Raw genomic sequence first — 17,216 nt, 5'->3', positions numbered from 1 at the left:
AGTAATTCATTACATTGCGTAGAACACAAGAAGGGTAGAAAATAGAGAAGAGGTCTGGGGTTGTGACTCAGTGGTGGGGCACTTGCCTGTAGGTGTGTATGGGGCACTGGGTTCGATTCTCAGAATCCCATACAATAAATGAAAAAAGTTTGATTGAGAACTAAAAATATAAAACAATTGTGGTAAAAATTGTAAGGAGAACAAATTTGTGATGGCAAACACCAATAATCCCAGGTCCTTGGGAGGCTGAGGCAGGAGGATTACAAGTTTGGGGTCAGCCTTAGCAACTTTGCAGTCCCTGTCTCTAAATAAAAAACCAGAAAGGAGTGGGCACGTAGTTGAAAGGTAGAACACCTGTGGAATCAATTTCCGGTACTGCGGAGAGAAAAAGAAAAGGATGGGGAAATTGTGGATAATTTCCTTTGAACAGGAAGATTACCTTGAGAAAGGAGGAGGAGGAGTACAAAGCATGGCTTTGAATAGAGATCCAGTCTCTACCAAGCTCTGCAGACACTATTATAAGGTGTAGCAGTTCCTGATGGCATGCTTAACCAAGTCCCTGGGTGCGACACTGTAGGACATCCCGTGAAACATCCTCCAGTGTATCCCTCAAATTTTTGTACGTTTGAATGACATCACAGTCAATACACAGCAACACTAAACATTTTTATTTCTCTCAACTAAATACAGTAAATATAACTGTGAAAAAGTGAGGATGCGTCAGAAGTTTGTTCTCGCTACAGAGAGGCTCAGCCAGCAAGCTTCCGTGGCCTTTGTCTCTTTCCAGTGTTGATGAAGCGTCGAATTTTGGGGCCACGGCAACCCAAGATTTTTTCTGCCTCTGATGGTGCATGGCGTTTCTTGGGAGCCCCTCTAGCTGTCTGATTGGGCTTCTCTGTTGGCTTCTCTGCTGGCTTCTCTGCTGGCCTCTCTATTTTGTTCTTGGCTGGAGTGGCCAAGGGAGCGTCCCCATAGAGCCGGTAGCCACCAACCAGGCAGTATGTCTCCCCATGCCAGCCCACCTGGGTTTCTGCACATCCTTGGTAGAGGACATGGTAGTATGCAGGTGTAGGAGACGCGGGAGGCACCGCTGCTGGAAGGAAACCCAGAACCCATCAGTCACTTCCGCCTTATGCACTTTGCCACCAGCACCTCCCTCTCCTGTTCCTTCCTGTTCTGACTGAAGCCCTCTTATCTGCTTGGCATCCCAAACACAGCCTTTGCCTGTCACCTCCCTGGATGTTTTCTGTCTCCTCAAGAGATGCTTTCTATAAAGTACATGAGTTCCTGGAGCCAATGGAAGCAGCAAGAGAACAGTCATACCTCAAAATGTACACAAACAGCACTCCCTCAATCTTCCCTTCTACAACTGAGACAAATTTCTGTAAGTCTGTCATTTCTGAGGCTTTAATGGAAATAATTTTAGAGGTTTGGAATAAGAGTCTAATATAAATTGTTTTAGAACCTCTGTGACGTTGGCAGCTCCTGTTGGGACCCATTGATAGAGGCTGTTTGAACCACACTGAATTCTAGCCTGGTTTTTTTTGGATTTTTCTAAGGCCTTTCTTCTTTTGAGATGGTGTTTTTCTGTTTCCTCAGACTGGCCTGGAACTCTTGAGCTGAAGCAATCTTCCTGCCTCAGCCTCCTCAGTAGCTGGCACTGTGGTTGCACACCAGTGTGTCCAGCCCTACCACTTTCTGCGGACCGTATTCTGGGACAGAGGGATCCAGAGATCCAGGTGCTGATTCTGGGTGCCACGGTCAGGCCCAATAGCCTTCTACCCTCCACTTCCCGAGACATCATTTCCTCAGACCTCCAGCGTAACTACCACTTGCTCTGTCCCCCTGGGTCTTCTGTTCTTCTCAGCTGCATGGCACCACCCTGTCCCTCAGCAGATTAGACTGGGCCGTGTGGGAGGGGCCCAAGTGTGTGAATCCCTGACAGTGTGGTAAAGGTGTCTGTGTCTGAAGGTGAGGTTGATGAGAGGCCAAGAGCTCTTCCTCAAAGTGCTCCATCATTTGATAATGAAAGCACATGACACTTTTGTAAGCGTCTTATGAAGGAAGGATGTGGAGAAAGTCTCCTTTCTGATTTGGTGATGGGAGTCTCACCTTTTGTCTGAGGTTTCACTCTGTTCCCCACCCAGATCCTTGAGCCCAACTCCGGGGTCAGGTGATCCTCCCACCTCAGCCCCAAGTAGCTGGGACCGTAGATGAGTAGCAGTGTACTGGGCTCCGAAGGAAGCAACTGGGGAGTCTGAAGGGGAGGGCTGGGTTGACAGAGATCAGGACCTTTGTGAACACTTGCCCTGAGCAGTGAGCACAAGCACTGTGGGACCTTGAGGGAGCAGGAGATCTTTGGTCTCACTCATGGCCGGGGAAGTCCTGAGGAGTGATGTGCCAGCCCAAATGGAACCTGTGGCCGTCCAGTGAGGTTGTGTATTTACCAAGGGCTCCATTACAGATGCCTGGCCTAGGCCTACCTGCCGCACTGGTCCCCCAGGACACGGAAGACAAGTTAGACTGGATATAAATGATCCGGTCAGACATTCTCTCTGGAGCAGCCAGACTCGCTGGTGTCTTGTAGAGAACTGGTAGGTAAGTTTCCTAGCTACCCTGCCATGGAAACTGCGGCTTGTGATGTCGTCACTACCCACTGAGGTCATGAAAAGAATGGGTGACTTGAGGGGTAGGCGTCAGACCCTTGGTGTTTTATGGAAAGCATGGTAAAAGTAGAGCATTCTACCTGGGCCTTCCCTTCTGGCCTGTAGACCCATATACTTGACATATAGCCACTGTTAGTGGAGCCCAGCTGGGGGTTGGGACAGCCCATGACCCCAGGGGAAAGAGAAACCCAAATTCTGAGACTGACCTGAGCGTCATGAATAAACACAGAGACAGCTAGGTTGCATTAAACTGTTGGAGGGGCAGTGATGTGAGTGAATTTGCGGGTTAGGAAACTGTCCTTAGTCTTGGGCCTGGATATAGGTTATTATATGGCCTTGGTATGTTTTGATCTGTTGACTCAGGAGCCCTATGCAGGAGATTTTTCTAGATAAAGCCGGCCTCATCAAGTTAGTGAGACCCTAAGTAAGTTAGTGAGAGTCTGCCTCTTTTTAAAATTAAAAAATTCCTGGGGATATGCCCCAGTTTGTTTCGTACCCTGAGTTCAATCCGCAGTGTAGGAAATCAAAGAACCAAAAAATTGGAGATTAAAAGCACTCCAGTCGGGAAGAACTGCAAAGATGGGCTCCTGTTGACGTTCTTCTGCCCCAGAGATGAATACTTTGATGGGTTGTAGATGTGAGTCATTGGTTTTGACCTGGGAACCCCCAAGAAAACAAGAAAAGAATTGCACTCTCACCTTTTTACAAGTGAGGTCTGAAAACGAGGCCTATGGGCCTACCCAGGATTACACAGGTAAGACAGAGGTGTTCTGCTCAACAGTGGGGTTTCTTGTTCATGTTGGGGCTCCAGATTTATAAGTGATAGGACAAACGTCACATTTCAAGGTGGTGCACAGTGGCAAGGCTGTTAAAGGTGCTCCAAGGCCAAAAGAATTCTCCAGTGACTTTACAAAGTAGGAATGACAGTCCAATTTTAACCTAATTTGAGATGTGTTTATGACAAGATGACATTACAAAATGAGCACACCATCATTTCAGTGTCCTTTGTTTACAAAAGGCAAACCAGCTCTGTGTGGGTATGTAGGCCTGCAATCCCAGCTTTGTAGGAGTCTTAGGCAGTAGGACCACAATGTGAGGCCAGTCTCAGCTACTTAGCGAGATCCTGGATAAAATAAAACGGGGTGAGGATATAGGTCAGTGTTAAATCTCCTGTGGGTTCCATTCCCAGTACTGCATTAAGCAATTTAAAGAGGGAGAGAGCTGGGATGTAGCTCAGAGGTTGAGTTTCCCTGGGTTTAATCCTTTTTACTTGGAGACATATGGAAAGAAAGAAAGAAAAGGAGGGATGGAAGGAAGGGAGGGAGCGAGAAAGGCAATAGAAAGAAAGGGATAGAGAGAGAAAGGCAATAGAAAGAAAGAGAGAGAAAGAAAGAAAAGAAACAGAAAGTATGAGAAAGGAAGGAAGGATGCATGGAAGGAAGGAAGAGGAAGATAGAATGAAATAAAGAAAAAGAGGGAAGGAATGAAGGAGAAAGGAGGGAGGAAAGGAAGGAAGGTAGGGAGGTAGAAAAACAGAGAGAGAATGGAAGGAAGGAAGTAGGGAAGTGAGGAAGGGAGTAAGGAGAAAGAATAGGTGCTGTCTAGGCCCTAGAGGCTATTTCTGTGCAGAGCAGTATGTCTTGGGATCCCTTGTGGAAGCATTGGACGAAGGGAGTAAGGAGAAAGAATGTAGCTCAGTGGTAGAGAGCTTGCCCTCCATACACGGCAAAGAAAAAAACTAAACTCAACTACATGAGGGAATTTGGAGTGTGAATCGTGAAATATAATGAAGTCTGGCCTAATGGTAATTCTTATTAAAGCTGGCCGTGAAAACTTTATTTATTGCCAGATGTCATGTCAGAAAATACAAATCAGTTTTATTCTCCACAATATATGTGAAAGACTGTGCTACTTTGGTCCAATGCTCCACTACTCCAATACTGGCCAGTAGCTCATCTTTGAAGCCACTCGCAGCTCACCAGGCCCTGAGAGGTATTAAGGGCAGCCTAGGTGACAAGTGTGTTCACCCATTCAGGACACCAGGAAAGATCCCTAATCTAGAATTACATTTGAGTGAGCTGAAATCAATTGCTGAGGCAAAGGCTCTTTCCCAGAGGATGCCAGTCCTGGAAGGCTTCTCCTTTGCAAGCTGCTAGTTCAATCTCCTGTACTGGGCTCACATCCAAGGGATGGGTCACAAAGCTGACAAGCGCACCTGGGACCTGGCTCCCAGGCTGGCTTACCTCCCTGCTCTGTGGATGTAATCTTGCAGGGTGAGGGGAAAATCATAATTGACAACCAACTCCACATAGGTGCTGTCTAGGCCCTAGAGGCTATTTCTGTGCAGAGCAGTATGTCTTGGGATCCCTTGTGGAAGCATTGGACGATAGCTGCCCTCACTGAGGCTGGCATTTGTCCCTGAAACCTTAGGGTTTGATTTTGTGGCCATCCAGAACATGTCCCAGACAGGTGACAGTGCTGGGCTGTTACTGAATACCAGGACAGTTCTTGAGGGCGAAGGCTTATCTTCTTTGTCTCGCTGCTTGAGGATCTCCACCAGTTCCGCCACTGCTGCTCCCTTCAGCCTCAGAAATGTTTGTGTGACATGAGGAATGACACAGTGGAGCTGGGAGGTGGTGATGGTGGTGAGAGGTCCTGGGCTCCCCACTTTACTCCACACCTTCTGGATCTCTCGTTTGGGATCAGTCTCAGCACCTTAGGGGGACCTTGTCACAAAAAGAAAGGGGGACAACTGGGGTTTTACATCAGTAGTAGAATACTTTCCTAGCAGGTGCGAGTTACTTGGTTTCTGATGGAGAGCACCACATTAAAGTAAATAAGCGGGCTGGGGAGATAGCTCAGTCGGTAGCGTGCTTGTCTTGCAAGCCCAAGGCCTGCGTTCGATCTCCAGCACCGCAAAAAAAAAAAAATAATAAATAATAAATAAATAAATGAATAAGGAAAATAAAGGCATTGTGTCCATTTCCCACTAAAAAATGATTATATGAAACAAAACAGGATAGGGTGTTTTGGTAAAGGACCCCAAACAAACAAACAAAAAGCAAAAATTGAAAAAATCTGCTGTTTCTGAAGAAAGGGGAACATTTACTCTTTTTGTAAAATATATTTAGCTGTTAATATATCTTGTTTCATTTTGTATATGTGGGGCTGAATATTGAAGGCAGGACCTCATACATGCCAGGCAAATGCTCTCCCACTAAGCTACCATTGCAGTCCGTATCTTCTTCTTATAGTAGTCATCTTTGAAAGTTAATGATGTTAGTAGCAAGTTTTGAGCTGCATTAAGAAGGATACCTGAGATATAGTTGATTTTTGTTATTTGTAGAAGTTAAGTTCTATGAATTTGCTGAGGAAAGGAAAATCTGATGTGAATACTGAACCGAGTGAAATACAAGAAATACAGGATTAGGGTTTTGGTAGGGGAAATACAGGATTAGGGTTTTGCTAGCCTCTGGTCACATTTTTATCTCTGGATTAGCACCTACACTGATTTTATGTGTGTATCTGTTCAAAGCTCTGCTGTTTATTTATTTAGGCGCTAGGGATCAAACTCAGTGCCTTGTGCATTCTCAGCCTGTGCTGTACCATGAAGCTCTACTGGCAGCTCCAGCTAATATACCATTGATTCATTATCCTTGAACTCAGGAACCAATAGCATTATACTGTCATGCCTAAGAAGGCTTATGGAACACACGTGTTTTGTCAGTAATGTTCATGACAGCCTTCTTGTGCTTAAGAGCATTTAACAGGCAGAGGGATCGCAAGTTCAAAGCCAGCCTCAGCAAAAGTGAGGAACTAAGCAACTCAGTGAGACCCTTGTCTCTAAATGAAACACAAATTCCACTGGGGATGTTGCTGAGAGGTCCAGTGCCCTGAGTTTAATACCTGATAACCAACATTCAAAAAAAAAAAAAAAAGAAAGAAAAAGAAAAAAAAAACCTGTCATTCAAGAGGACTTCAGCACCATGCTTGGCGCCTTTTTCTACAGTGAGATCATTAACAAAAGTACAAAAAAGAAGGGCTGCATATACTGTTAGAAGGACAAATTTCATATCAGAGCTAAAAATAAGGAGATGAGTAGCACCTTGTTTGATATGCTGGAGATGTGTATGTCAGGTGACTGCAGTTTGTTGTCACTTAGTGACTATCCATGAATGAGTGGAAACACCACATGTATTAATTAGGTGTATAATTCAATTTTAGTGAATAGAGGCATTTGAAAATAGGCAACTGCAAATAATAGTGAAGATTGAAAGAGTACTCGTCCACTCCAGTTTCCTGACACACTCTTAGTAATTAAGAAATGGTCACTTGCACCTCAAAGTGCCATGTTCCAGGACAATTTTGACCAGTATTGAAACACAAAGTTCAGTGTATGTACGTTTTTTCCAATATTTCAAAAAATTGTAAAATGCTTGTAATCACTCAGACAGTGCATACAACCCAAACATGCAGTGTAAGAAAGAATGATAAAGTGAGCAAACCGTTTCCTGGGTGGTGAGATGGACCATCATCAGCACGTCAGAAGCACAAACGTCTGTGATCTCTCTTTTTTTTTTTATTATAAACAAATGGGATACATGTTGCTTCTCTGTTTGTACATAGAGTAAAGGCATACCATTTTTGTAATCATAAATTTACATAGGGTGATGTTGGTTGATTCATTCTGTTACTTTTCCCTTCCCCACACCCTTCTTATCCCTCTTTTCCCTCTGTACAGTCCTTCCTTCCCCCATTCTTGTCCCACTCCCTAACCCTCACTCTAACCCTAAAACTAACCCCTCCCATGCCCCATTATGTATCATCATCCACTTATCCGTGAGATCATTCTTCCTTTGGTTTTTTGAGATTGGCTTATCTCACTTAGCATGATATTCTCCAATTTCATCCATTTGCCTGCAAATGCCATTATTTTATCATTCTTTATGACTGAGTATATTCCATTGTATATATATGCCACAGTTTCTTTATCCATTCATCAACTGAAGGGCATCTCGGTTGGTTCCACAATCTGGCTATGGTGAATTGAGCAGCAATGAACATTGATGTGGCTGTATCTCTGTAGTATGCTGATTGTAAGTCCTTTGGGTATAGGCCAAGGAGTGGGATAGCTGGGTCAAATGGTAGTTCCATTCCAAGTTTTCTAAGGAATCTCCATACTGCCTTCCAGAGTGGCTGCACTAATTTGCAACCCCTCCAGCAATGTATGAGTGTACCTTTTTCCCCACATCCTCGCCAACACCTGTTGTTGTTGTTTGTATTCTTGATAATTGCCATTCTGATTGGGGTGAGATGGAATCTTAGGGTGGTTTTGATTTGCATTTCTCTTATTACTAGAGATGTTGAACATTTTTCCATATGTTTGTTGATTGTTTGTAGTTCTTCTTCTGTGAAGTGTCTGTTCATTTCCTTAGACCATTTGTTGATTGGGTTATTTGTAGTCTTGGTGTTGAGTTTTTGATTTCTTTATAGATTCTGGAGATTAGTGCTCTATCTTAAGTATGATTGGCAAAGATTTTCTCCCACTCTGTAGGCTCTTTCTTCGCATTGCTGATAGTTTCCTTTGGTGAGAGATAGCTTTTTAGTTTGAATCTATCCCAGTTGTTGATTCTTGCTTTTATTTCTTGTGCTATGGGAGTCCTGTTGAAGAAGTCGGGTCCTATGCCGATATGTTGAAGATCTGGACCTACTTTTTCTTCTATAAGCTGCAGGGTCTCTGGTCTGATTCCGAGGTCCTTAATCCATTTTGAGTTTAGTTTCGTGCACGGTGAGAGATATGGGTTTAGTTTCATTCTGTTGCATATGGATTTCCAATTTTCCCAGCACCATTTGTTGAAGAGGCTATCTTTTCTCCATTGCATATTTTTGGCCCCTTTATCTAGTATGAGGAAATTATATTTATTTGGGTTTGTGTCCGTGTCCTCTATTCTGTACCATTGATCTACCTGTCTATTTTGGTACCAATACCATGCCGTTTTTATTACTATTGCTTTGTAGTATAGTTGAAGTTCTGGTATTGCAATACCCGCTGCTTCATTTTTCCTGCGAAGGATTGCTTTAGCAATTCTGGGTATCTTATTCTTCCAGATGAATTTCATGATTGCTTGTTCTATTTCTGTAAGGTACGTCGTTGGGATTTTAATTGGAATTGCATTGAATCTGTATAGCACTTTTGGTAGTATGGCCATTTTGACAATATTAATTCTGCCTATCCAGGAACATGGGAGATCTTTCCATCTTCTAAGGTGTTCTTTAATTTCTTTCTTTAGTGTTCTGTAGTTCTCATTGTAGAGGTCTTTCACCTCTTTTGTGAGATTGATTCCCAAGTATTTAATTTTTTTGAGGCTATTGTGAATGGGGTAGTTTTCCTAACTTCTCTTTCTGAAGATTCATCACTTATGTATAAAAATGCATTAGATTTATGATCATTGATCTTATATCCCGCTACTTTACTAAATTCACTTATGAGTTCTAAGAGTTTTCTGGTGGAATTTCCTGGTTCCTCTAAGTATATAATCATATCATCAGCAAATAGGGATAGTTTGAGTTCTTCTTTTCCTATTCGTATCCCTTTAATTTCTTTGGTCTGTCTAATTGCTCTGGCTAGAGTTTCAAGGACGATATTGAATAGGAATGGTGAGAGAGGCATCCCTGCCTTGTTCCAGATTTTAGGGGGAATGCTTTCAGTTTTTCACCATTAAGAATGATATTAGCCATGGGCTTAGCGTAGACGGCCTTTACAATGTTAAGGAATGTTCCCACTATCCCTATATTTTCTAGTGTTTTGAGCATGAAGGGGTACTGTATTTTATCAAATGCTTTTTCTGCATCTATTGAAATAATCATGTGATTCTTGACTTTAAGTCTGTTGATATGGTGAATTACATTTATTGATTTCCTGATGTTGAACCAACCTTGCATCCCTGGGATGAAACCCACTTGATCATGGTGCACTATCTTTTGAATATGTTTTTGTATGCGATTTGCTAAAATTTTGTTCAGAATTTTTGTGTCGATGTTCATTAAGGATATTGGTCTAAAATTTTCTTTCCTCGATGTGTCTCTGTCTAGTTTAGGTATCAGGGTGATATTGGCTTTGTAGAATGAGTTTGGGAGAGTTCCCTCCTGTTCTATTTCATGGAATAGTTTGAAAAGTATTGGAATGAGCTCTTCTTTAAAGGTTTTGTAAAACTCGGCTGAGAAACCATCAGGTCCTGGACTTTTCTTTGTTGGTAGGCTTTTGATGACTTCTTCTATTTCATTACTTGAAATTGGTCTATTTAAATTGTGTATGTCCTCCTCGTTTAGTTTAGGCAGTTCATACATCTCTAGAAACTTGTTGATATCTTCAAAATTTTCTATTTTGTTGGAGTATAGATTTTCAAAATAGCTTCTAATTATGTTTTGTATTTCAATCGTGTCTGTTGTGATATTTTCTTGTTCATTCCGAATTTTGATGATTTGGGTTTTCTCTCGTCTTCTCTTTGTTAGTGTGGCTAAAGATTTATCAATTTTGTTGATTTTTTCGAAGAACGAACTATTTATTTTGTCAATTTTTTGTATTGTTTCTTTTGTTTCAATTTCGTTGATTTCAGCTCTGAGTTTAACTATTTCCTGTCTTCTACTACTTTTGGTGTTGGTCTGTTCTTCTTTTTCTAGGGCTTTGAGCTGTAGTGTTAGGTCGTTTATTTGTTGAGTTTTACTTCTTTTATTGAATGCGCTCCATGAAATAAATTTTCCTCTAAGTACTGCTTTCATAGTGTCCCAGAGATTTTGATATGATTTTTCTTTGTTCTCATTTACCTCTAAGAATTTTTAATTTCCTTCCTAATATCTTCTGTTATCCATTCATCATATAATAGCATATTGTTTAATCTCCAGGTGTTGGAGTAATTTCTGTTTTTTACTCTTTCATTTATTTCTAATTTCAATCCATTATCATCTGATAAAATACAAGGAAGTGTCTCTATCTTCTTGTATTTGCTAACATTAGCTTTGTGGCATAATATATGGTCTATTTTAGAGAAGGATCCATGTGCTGCTGAGAAGAAAGTGTACTCACTCTTTGTTGGATGGTATATTCTATAAATGTCTGTTAAGTCTAAATTATTGATTGTGTTATTGAGTTCTATGGTTTCTTTGTTCAATTTTTGTTTGGAAGATCTGTCCAGTGGTGAGAGAGGCGTGTTAAAATCACCTAGTATTATTGTATTATGGTCTATTTGGTTTCTGAGATTGAGAAGGATTTGTTTGACATACATGGGTGAGCCACTGTTTGGGGCATAGATATTTATGATTGTTATGTCTTGCTGATTTATGGTTCCCTTAAGCAGTATGAAATGTCCTTCTTTATCCCTTCTGACTAACTTTGGCTTGAAGTCCACATTATCTGAAATGAGGATGGATACCCCAGGCTTTTTTGCTAGGTCCATGTGCATGGTATGTTTTTCCCCATCCTTTCACCTTTAGTCTATGGGTATCTCTTTCTATGAGATGAGTCTCTTGCAGGCAACATACTGTTGGATCTTTCTTTTTTATCCAATCTGCCAGTCTATGTCTTTTGATTGATGAATTCAGGCCATTAATATTCAGGGTTATTATTGAGATATGATTTGTATTCCCGGTCATTTGACTCATTTTATTCATTTATTTGTTTATTTTTGACATGACTTGGTTCCTCTTTATTTGAGAGTTCCTTTAGGATAGCTCCTCCCTTTGCTGATTTGCTTCTTTGTTTTTCATCTCTTCTTCATGGAATATTTTGCTGAGAATGTTCTGTAATGCTGGCTTTCTTTTTGTATATTCTCTTAGTTTTTGTTTATCATGGAAGGATTTTATTTCATCATCAAATCTGAAGGTAAGTTTTGCTGGGTATAAGATTCTTGGTTGGCATCCATTTTCTTTTAGGGCTTGAAAAATGTTATTCTAGGCCCTTCTAGCTTTTAAGGTCTGGATTGAAAAATCTGCTGATATCCGTATTGGTTTCCCCCTGAATGTAATTTGGTTGTTTTCTCTCACAGCCTTTAAGATTCTGTCTTTATTTTGTATGTTAGGTATTTTCATTATAATGTGCCTTGGTGTGGGTCTGTTGTAATTTTGTGTATTTGGAGTCCTATAAGCCTCTTGAACTTGATTTTCCATTTCATTCTTCAGATTTGGGAAATTTTCTGAAATTATCTCATTGAATAGATTGTTCATTCCTTTGGATTGTTTCTCTAAGCCTTCCTCAATCCCAATAATTCTCAAATTTGGCCTTTTCATGATATCCCATAGTTCTTGGAGATTCTGTTCATGATTTCTTACCATCTTCTCTGTTTGTTCAACTTTGTTTTTGAGGTTAAATATTTTGTCTTCAATATCTGAGGTTCTGTCTTCCAGGTGTTCAATTCTATTGGTTGTGCTTTCTATGGAGTTCTCAATTTGGCTTATTGTTTCCTTCATTTCAAGGATTTCTGTTTGGTTTTTTTTTCAGTATCTCTAATTCTTTATTGAAATGGTCTTTTGCTTCCTGTATTTGCTCTTTTAACTGTCGATTGGTACGTTCATTCAATGCCTGCATTTGCTCTTTCATTTCATCGTTTGCTTCCCTTATCATGTTAATTATGTACATTCTGAACTCCCTTTCTGACATTTCTTCTGCCATGCTGTCATTGGATTTTATTGATGTAACATCCATATTTGTTTGAGGCATTTTCTTCCCTTGTTTTCTCATGCTGTTCAGGTATCTGTGGACTGCTGAGATGTTGCAGATTTCCTCTTTTGACTTATAATGTCCCTGAAGATGGCTTGTGTATCCCCTCTTATCCTTCAGTAGCCTGAAGTCTTAGAGGAAGTTGATACTGCGGTGCTCCCCAAGGAAGCTGCCTCTCTAGGGGTGGTGGTCTTCAGGTGGGGTACATTCCCTGCTAGTGGGCAGAGGTGCCTCTACTTATTGACCAATGTTCATCCAAAGGGGAACTAGGATGCGGGCTGAGGCAAGGCCTGTTTGGGCCTGTGTCTCTGGTTTTACCGTCCTTGTGGGAAAACCTCACCCGGCGGGGAAGCCTCACCGGATGGGGAGGTCTCGCTGGTCAGTTCCCCTCCTGGAGGTTCCCCTCAGTCCACAACTACCGCCTGGGCAGGGCAGCCTTCCCAGGCAACGTTCCCAGGGGCCCAGACCTACCTCCTGGGCCTGGAAGCCCTGCCCTTTGGAGACGAGTCTCCTTAGGTAGCCCCTCTTCAGAGAAGCTGCCCGCAGTCCTGGAACCTTCGCTCAGCCCCTCAGCTTGTCTCTGTGTAGCACTTTCAACAAAGGGCACCTAGGTCCCTGGAACGGACCATGCTTTGCAACTAATCGCCTGGTTATGCGACCCCTCCTCTGAGCAGCTGCCTGGAGCCTCGTACATATGCTCCGAGCCCCAGTGACCCGCTGCCCAGCTATGCTCTGGCAGCCGCCGGTGTCCTGGCAGGTTGCTCCGAAACCAAGCATTGTGCTGCGTGGCCTCCTCTGCAAAGTTCCCCGCTTTCCGTGTTCACTGCTCCAGCGGGGAGAAAGGTATCTTGCCGCCTGGGCAAGGCAGCCTTCCCAGGCAACGTTCCCAGGGGCCCGGACCTACCTCCTGGGCCTGGGAGGTCTGTGATCTCTTTTTTCCGTTCAAGGTTATGCTTTGCTGTGTTCACTTGCAGGGCTTAGGCTGGGCTGAACTTGTACCCCATGTATTTGTGTTTTCTTGTAGAGGTGCTCAGAACAGTGGATTCCGTGGTCCCTGATGACTGAGTAGTCTTGCGCACCTGTGAAAGAGAACAGAGCAGAGTGGTCTTCCAGATGGCAGGAGACCCCAATGTCAAGTGTCTTCCTGAGGCTTCCTGTGTGTTGGGATGTCATAAGTTAGGTCCTGTGCCGGCCAGCATCGAATGCCTGAGCTTCCTGGCACAGCATTGGCTTCCTGAAGACTTGACTTGAGCATTTTTGGAAGGGTCGTTCCTGAGTGCTTACACTATGGGAGCCAGTGTGTGGACATCAGGCTGCCACAGTCAGTTCCATGCCTCCAGTCTCAGATTGAATTTACTTAATTACAGGAATCTTTTGCTTGGCAACATGCCTTGTATATTAATTTTCAAATCCCTAGCATTGATTATATTCAGATTGTGGTGTTTCTTTTTGTGTAGTCTGTATTTATTTCCTCTCAGACCAATTAGATTTACTCCAGAGTGGTTAAACTCTCTGTTTGTTTGTTTCTGCTTTTTGTTAGCAGGGATTGAAACAAGGGCACTGAACCCCTGAGCCATATCCAGCCATTTGTATTCTTTCTTTTGAAACAGGGTCACACCAAGTTGCTTAGAGCTTCTCTAAATGGCTGCGGCTGGCTTCAAACTTGCGATCATCCTATTTCTGCCTCCCAAGCGCTGGGATTGCAAGTGTGTTCTGCTGCTCATGGGTGGTTATGCTTTTACCTTAGGGTTTCAAAGACTCCATTGATCTGTTCTCTTGCTCTGGACATTCCTTGATGTTCTCTTAGAAATAGCTCCTAAAAGATGTTCAGGTTATTTTTTTTAATTTTTGTATTTTATATTTTTTTATGTTTTTTAAATTTATTTTTATTCTAGACAAATGGGATACCTGTTGTTTCTCTGTTTGTATATGAAGTAAAGGTATACCATTTATGTAATCATACATTTACATAGGGTAATAGTGTTTGATTCCTTCTGTTATTTCTTCCTTCCCCCCACCCCTCCCACCCCTCTTTTCCTTCTATACAGTCCCACCTTCCTCCATTCTTGCCCTCCTCCCATCTCCCAATGTATAAGTTTTTAAAATGTTGATGGCAATATGTAGACATATAATTATGGAATCCTAAGTTGTAGGTATCTGCATGTTTTCTAGAAGATTCTTTCGTTCATATTTTTGTATGATTGAACGGAAGAATAGCATTAAGGACATTGTTAAGGTCTTCCAAGTCCATTTTTTTCCTTTCTCAGTGAGCTCATCCATTGGGCTGGCTTATTGGGAGACAAATGGTTCACACTACCTGTGGGCATCAATGTGTATGTGTTTGTGTTTGTGGGACATGTTGGTGGGGAGATGGGCATGTATGTGTGTGCACATCTGCCTTTATCAGGGCACTGATTGGTTGATGAAGGCTTTCGTGTTCCAGGGTACCTCAGATGCAGAGGGAGCCCTGGCTGTGGCCAGGCTTGGCTAAGTTTCTCCCTCTCCAGCTCCTTTTGTCTTTCCTGTGAGAGAAGAGGTCCTAGTATCACTGATAACCTTGGAGGTGATCCACCCTTATGCCTTGTGGCCATTACTTTCTGTTTCGAGCTGAGCGTGATTTCCATTCCTCTTTCTTACGTCTCAAGTCTGTCCCGGGACTCACATGTATCCCCTGTTCCCAGTTCCCAGAGACCCTCGTGTGAGGCCCAATTTGAATGTTTATTCCTGGGATTTCCTTTGTGGGGATTCTCCTGACTGTGAGTCCTGAGGCTTTAAGTCTCAGTGTTGGTAAGTCGTCTTGCTTCCTGAGTTAATAAAGGCAGCAGAGTCCGTGATCAAAGAGTGAGTTTTAGAGTTAAGATACAGCTGGATTGCATTTCTGGGTTTCCTACTGGCTAACTGTGTGAGCTTGGGGAGTTACTTAGCCTTGCTGATAAGTTGGTTCCTTACTCTGTGAAACTACACCATTGGTACTACCCACCTCTGTTACAGGGCAGGGTAAAGGAAATCAGGCATGTTATTTGGAGTATGTCACACATTGGGAGTTCTTAGTAAGTGTTAGCTTTTGTTGTTGATGACAGTGATAGTAAGAAGGGACTCAGGCAATAATTGTTGTTGATCACAAACTGTTCACTGTACAAACCAGAGAATGAGGTCAGGGTCCTTCTGCATTTGAGAGTTTTTGGAGTAAGTCAACTGTGCAGCTCAGCAGATGAAGGTCGTCATATAACTTGTGCCGGAAGAGTTTCTCTGACAAAGGGCTCTTGTTCTTATGTTACTTCTCTGCATTGACAAATGGTTTTCATTTCTTCAGTGAGACATGCTACTTGGGAATTGATGTAGCATGACGGATACTGGGTATTTGAGTTATCTGACACAACTGCAGTATGGGAAAGTCCTCAATTCCTAGCTCTTTTCAGATGTATACCCACATTATGTGTTTTGTCTGGAACTCTGCTCAGATGAGGTCTGTCATTGAGGGTGGTGTGTTTCATAGAGTGAGAGACACAGCAAGAGGTTCTTTAGCACAGACCCGTTCATGCTTTTGACTCTTCTTCATCAAGTTGGATGTTTATTACCTCTTTTCTTTCATGATTTCCCAGAGAAAACGATATAGCTGGTATTGATGTCAACATGGGCTACAGAAAATACTATTCCACCAAGGTAAAGGATTTCTTTATGTTCCTCACAAATATAGTATGGAGATTAAAAATGGAAGGTCAGGAGATGTGAGGGTGAGGTACAGTGTCTAGTCTGGGCTAGATCCTGTTGTGGATGGGGAAAATGCTGGAAAGGATGTTAGTGGATCAATGGGCAAAACTGGAACAGGGCCAGGCCTGGTGGCCCATGCCTGTAATCCCAGTTACCTTGGAGACTGATGCAGGAGGATTGCAAATATGAAGCCATCCTAGGCACCGTAGAAGAACCCTGTCTCCAAATAAAATAATGAAAGCCTGTGGAATTAGCTCAGTGGTATAGCACTTTCCCGGCAATGAACAAGGCCCTGGATTCAACCGCGGTGTTCCTAAGCACTGGAAAAAAAAAAAACAAAAAACAAAAAAACAAAGAAAAATACTATGGAGAGGTCTTTGTCTTTTCATGAATAAAGTGGAAATATATAGGCTGAGTTGTGGCTCAGTGGCGGATTGAGAACCTAGCATGCATGAGGTGCTGGGTTCATTTCTCAGCACCACATATAACTAAATGAGGAACGTAAAGGTTCATCAACCTGCTCTCTGCCCTATTGGAGATCTGTGCCCACAGCGGGAGTCTGGTGGGAATAGGTGTAGTCCTGAGCATCTCAGTGTATGTCTGATAGCTTCCTTGTGAAGAATTTGTTCACTTAAGTGCTTATGTGAAAAACAGCTCCATGTAATCCTTATTCTGACTTTTACTATTTAAAGAGTCCTTTTAATTCTGGGAAACAAATATCATCTTGTTTTGTACATAAGAACTTTTTTATGAAAAAATGAAGCATCACAAAAAGAAAAAAGTGAGGCATACATTTAGAATAATAGATGATGCAGTATAAATGTCATCTCAAAAGAAGTCAGAGCAGAGGGTCATGGTAAGCCTGAGAACAGAATGGAAAGGCTGCCCTTCAACTTGTTTCTTCAGAGGACATGTGGTCCTTGAGGAAGACATATAGGACTTTACGATGAGAGGAGTATTGAGGCCAACAGGAGGTGGAGACAGTTTCGAATAGCTCATTTTGACCTGAGGATTGGAAAGTGGGAGAGGAAGAGGAATCCAAGGAGTGAAAGATGTCAAACTTTGGCTGGAATCAGTTGAGCTGGACTTGGACTTTAAGTATGGTTCGCCTTTCTCTTCAACACAGA

General features: G+C 42.4%; 2 protein-coding genes across 2 annotated transcripts in view; one reads left to right on the top strand and one right to left on the bottom strand.

Moving 5' to 3' along the window:
* The window catches only part of Dus2 (dihydrouridine synthase 2), a 151,817-nt gene that overhangs the window by 9,056 nt on the left and 125,545 nt on the right, over positions 1 to 17,216 (top strand). The gene's annotated exons all lie outside the window — the stretch shown is intronic.
* LOC124966564 (DPEP2 neighbor protein-like) lies at positions 750 to 2,550 on the bottom strand. Its single transcript, XM_047527922.1, has 3 exons — positions 2,484 to 2,550; positions 916 to 1,093; positions 750 to 873 (listed from the first exon to the last, which is right to left on the bottom strand). Exons 1-3 carry the CDS (start codon positions 2,548 to 2,550, stop codon positions 750 to 752), a joined length of 369 nt encoding a protein of 122 aa, XP_047383878.1.

Source organism: Sciurus carolinensis, chromosome 16 (genome assembly GCF_902686445.1).
Source record: "Sciurus carolinensis chromosome 16, mSciCar1.2, whole genome shotgun sequence".
Lineage (NCBI taxonomy): Eukaryota > Metazoa > Chordata > Mammalia > Rodentia > Sciuridae > Sciurus > Sciurus carolinensis.
This window is presented reverse-complemented; position numbering and strand designations above follow the sequence as displayed.

Coding starts and splice junctions, on each gene's coding strand:
- LOC124966564 (XM_047527922.1), bottom strand. CDS start 2,550: ATGTCTGACCGGATCATTTATATCCAGTCTAACTTGTCTTCCGTGTCC. Junction 1,094..2,483: donor CTGGGGGACCAGTGCGGCAG/GTAGGCCTAGGC, acceptor GTTTCCTTCCAG/CAGCGGTGCCTCCCGCGTCT. Junction 874..915: donor ATAGAGAGGCCAGCAGAGAA/GCCAGCAGAGAA, acceptor TCAGACAGCTAG/AGGGGCTCCCAAGAAACGCC.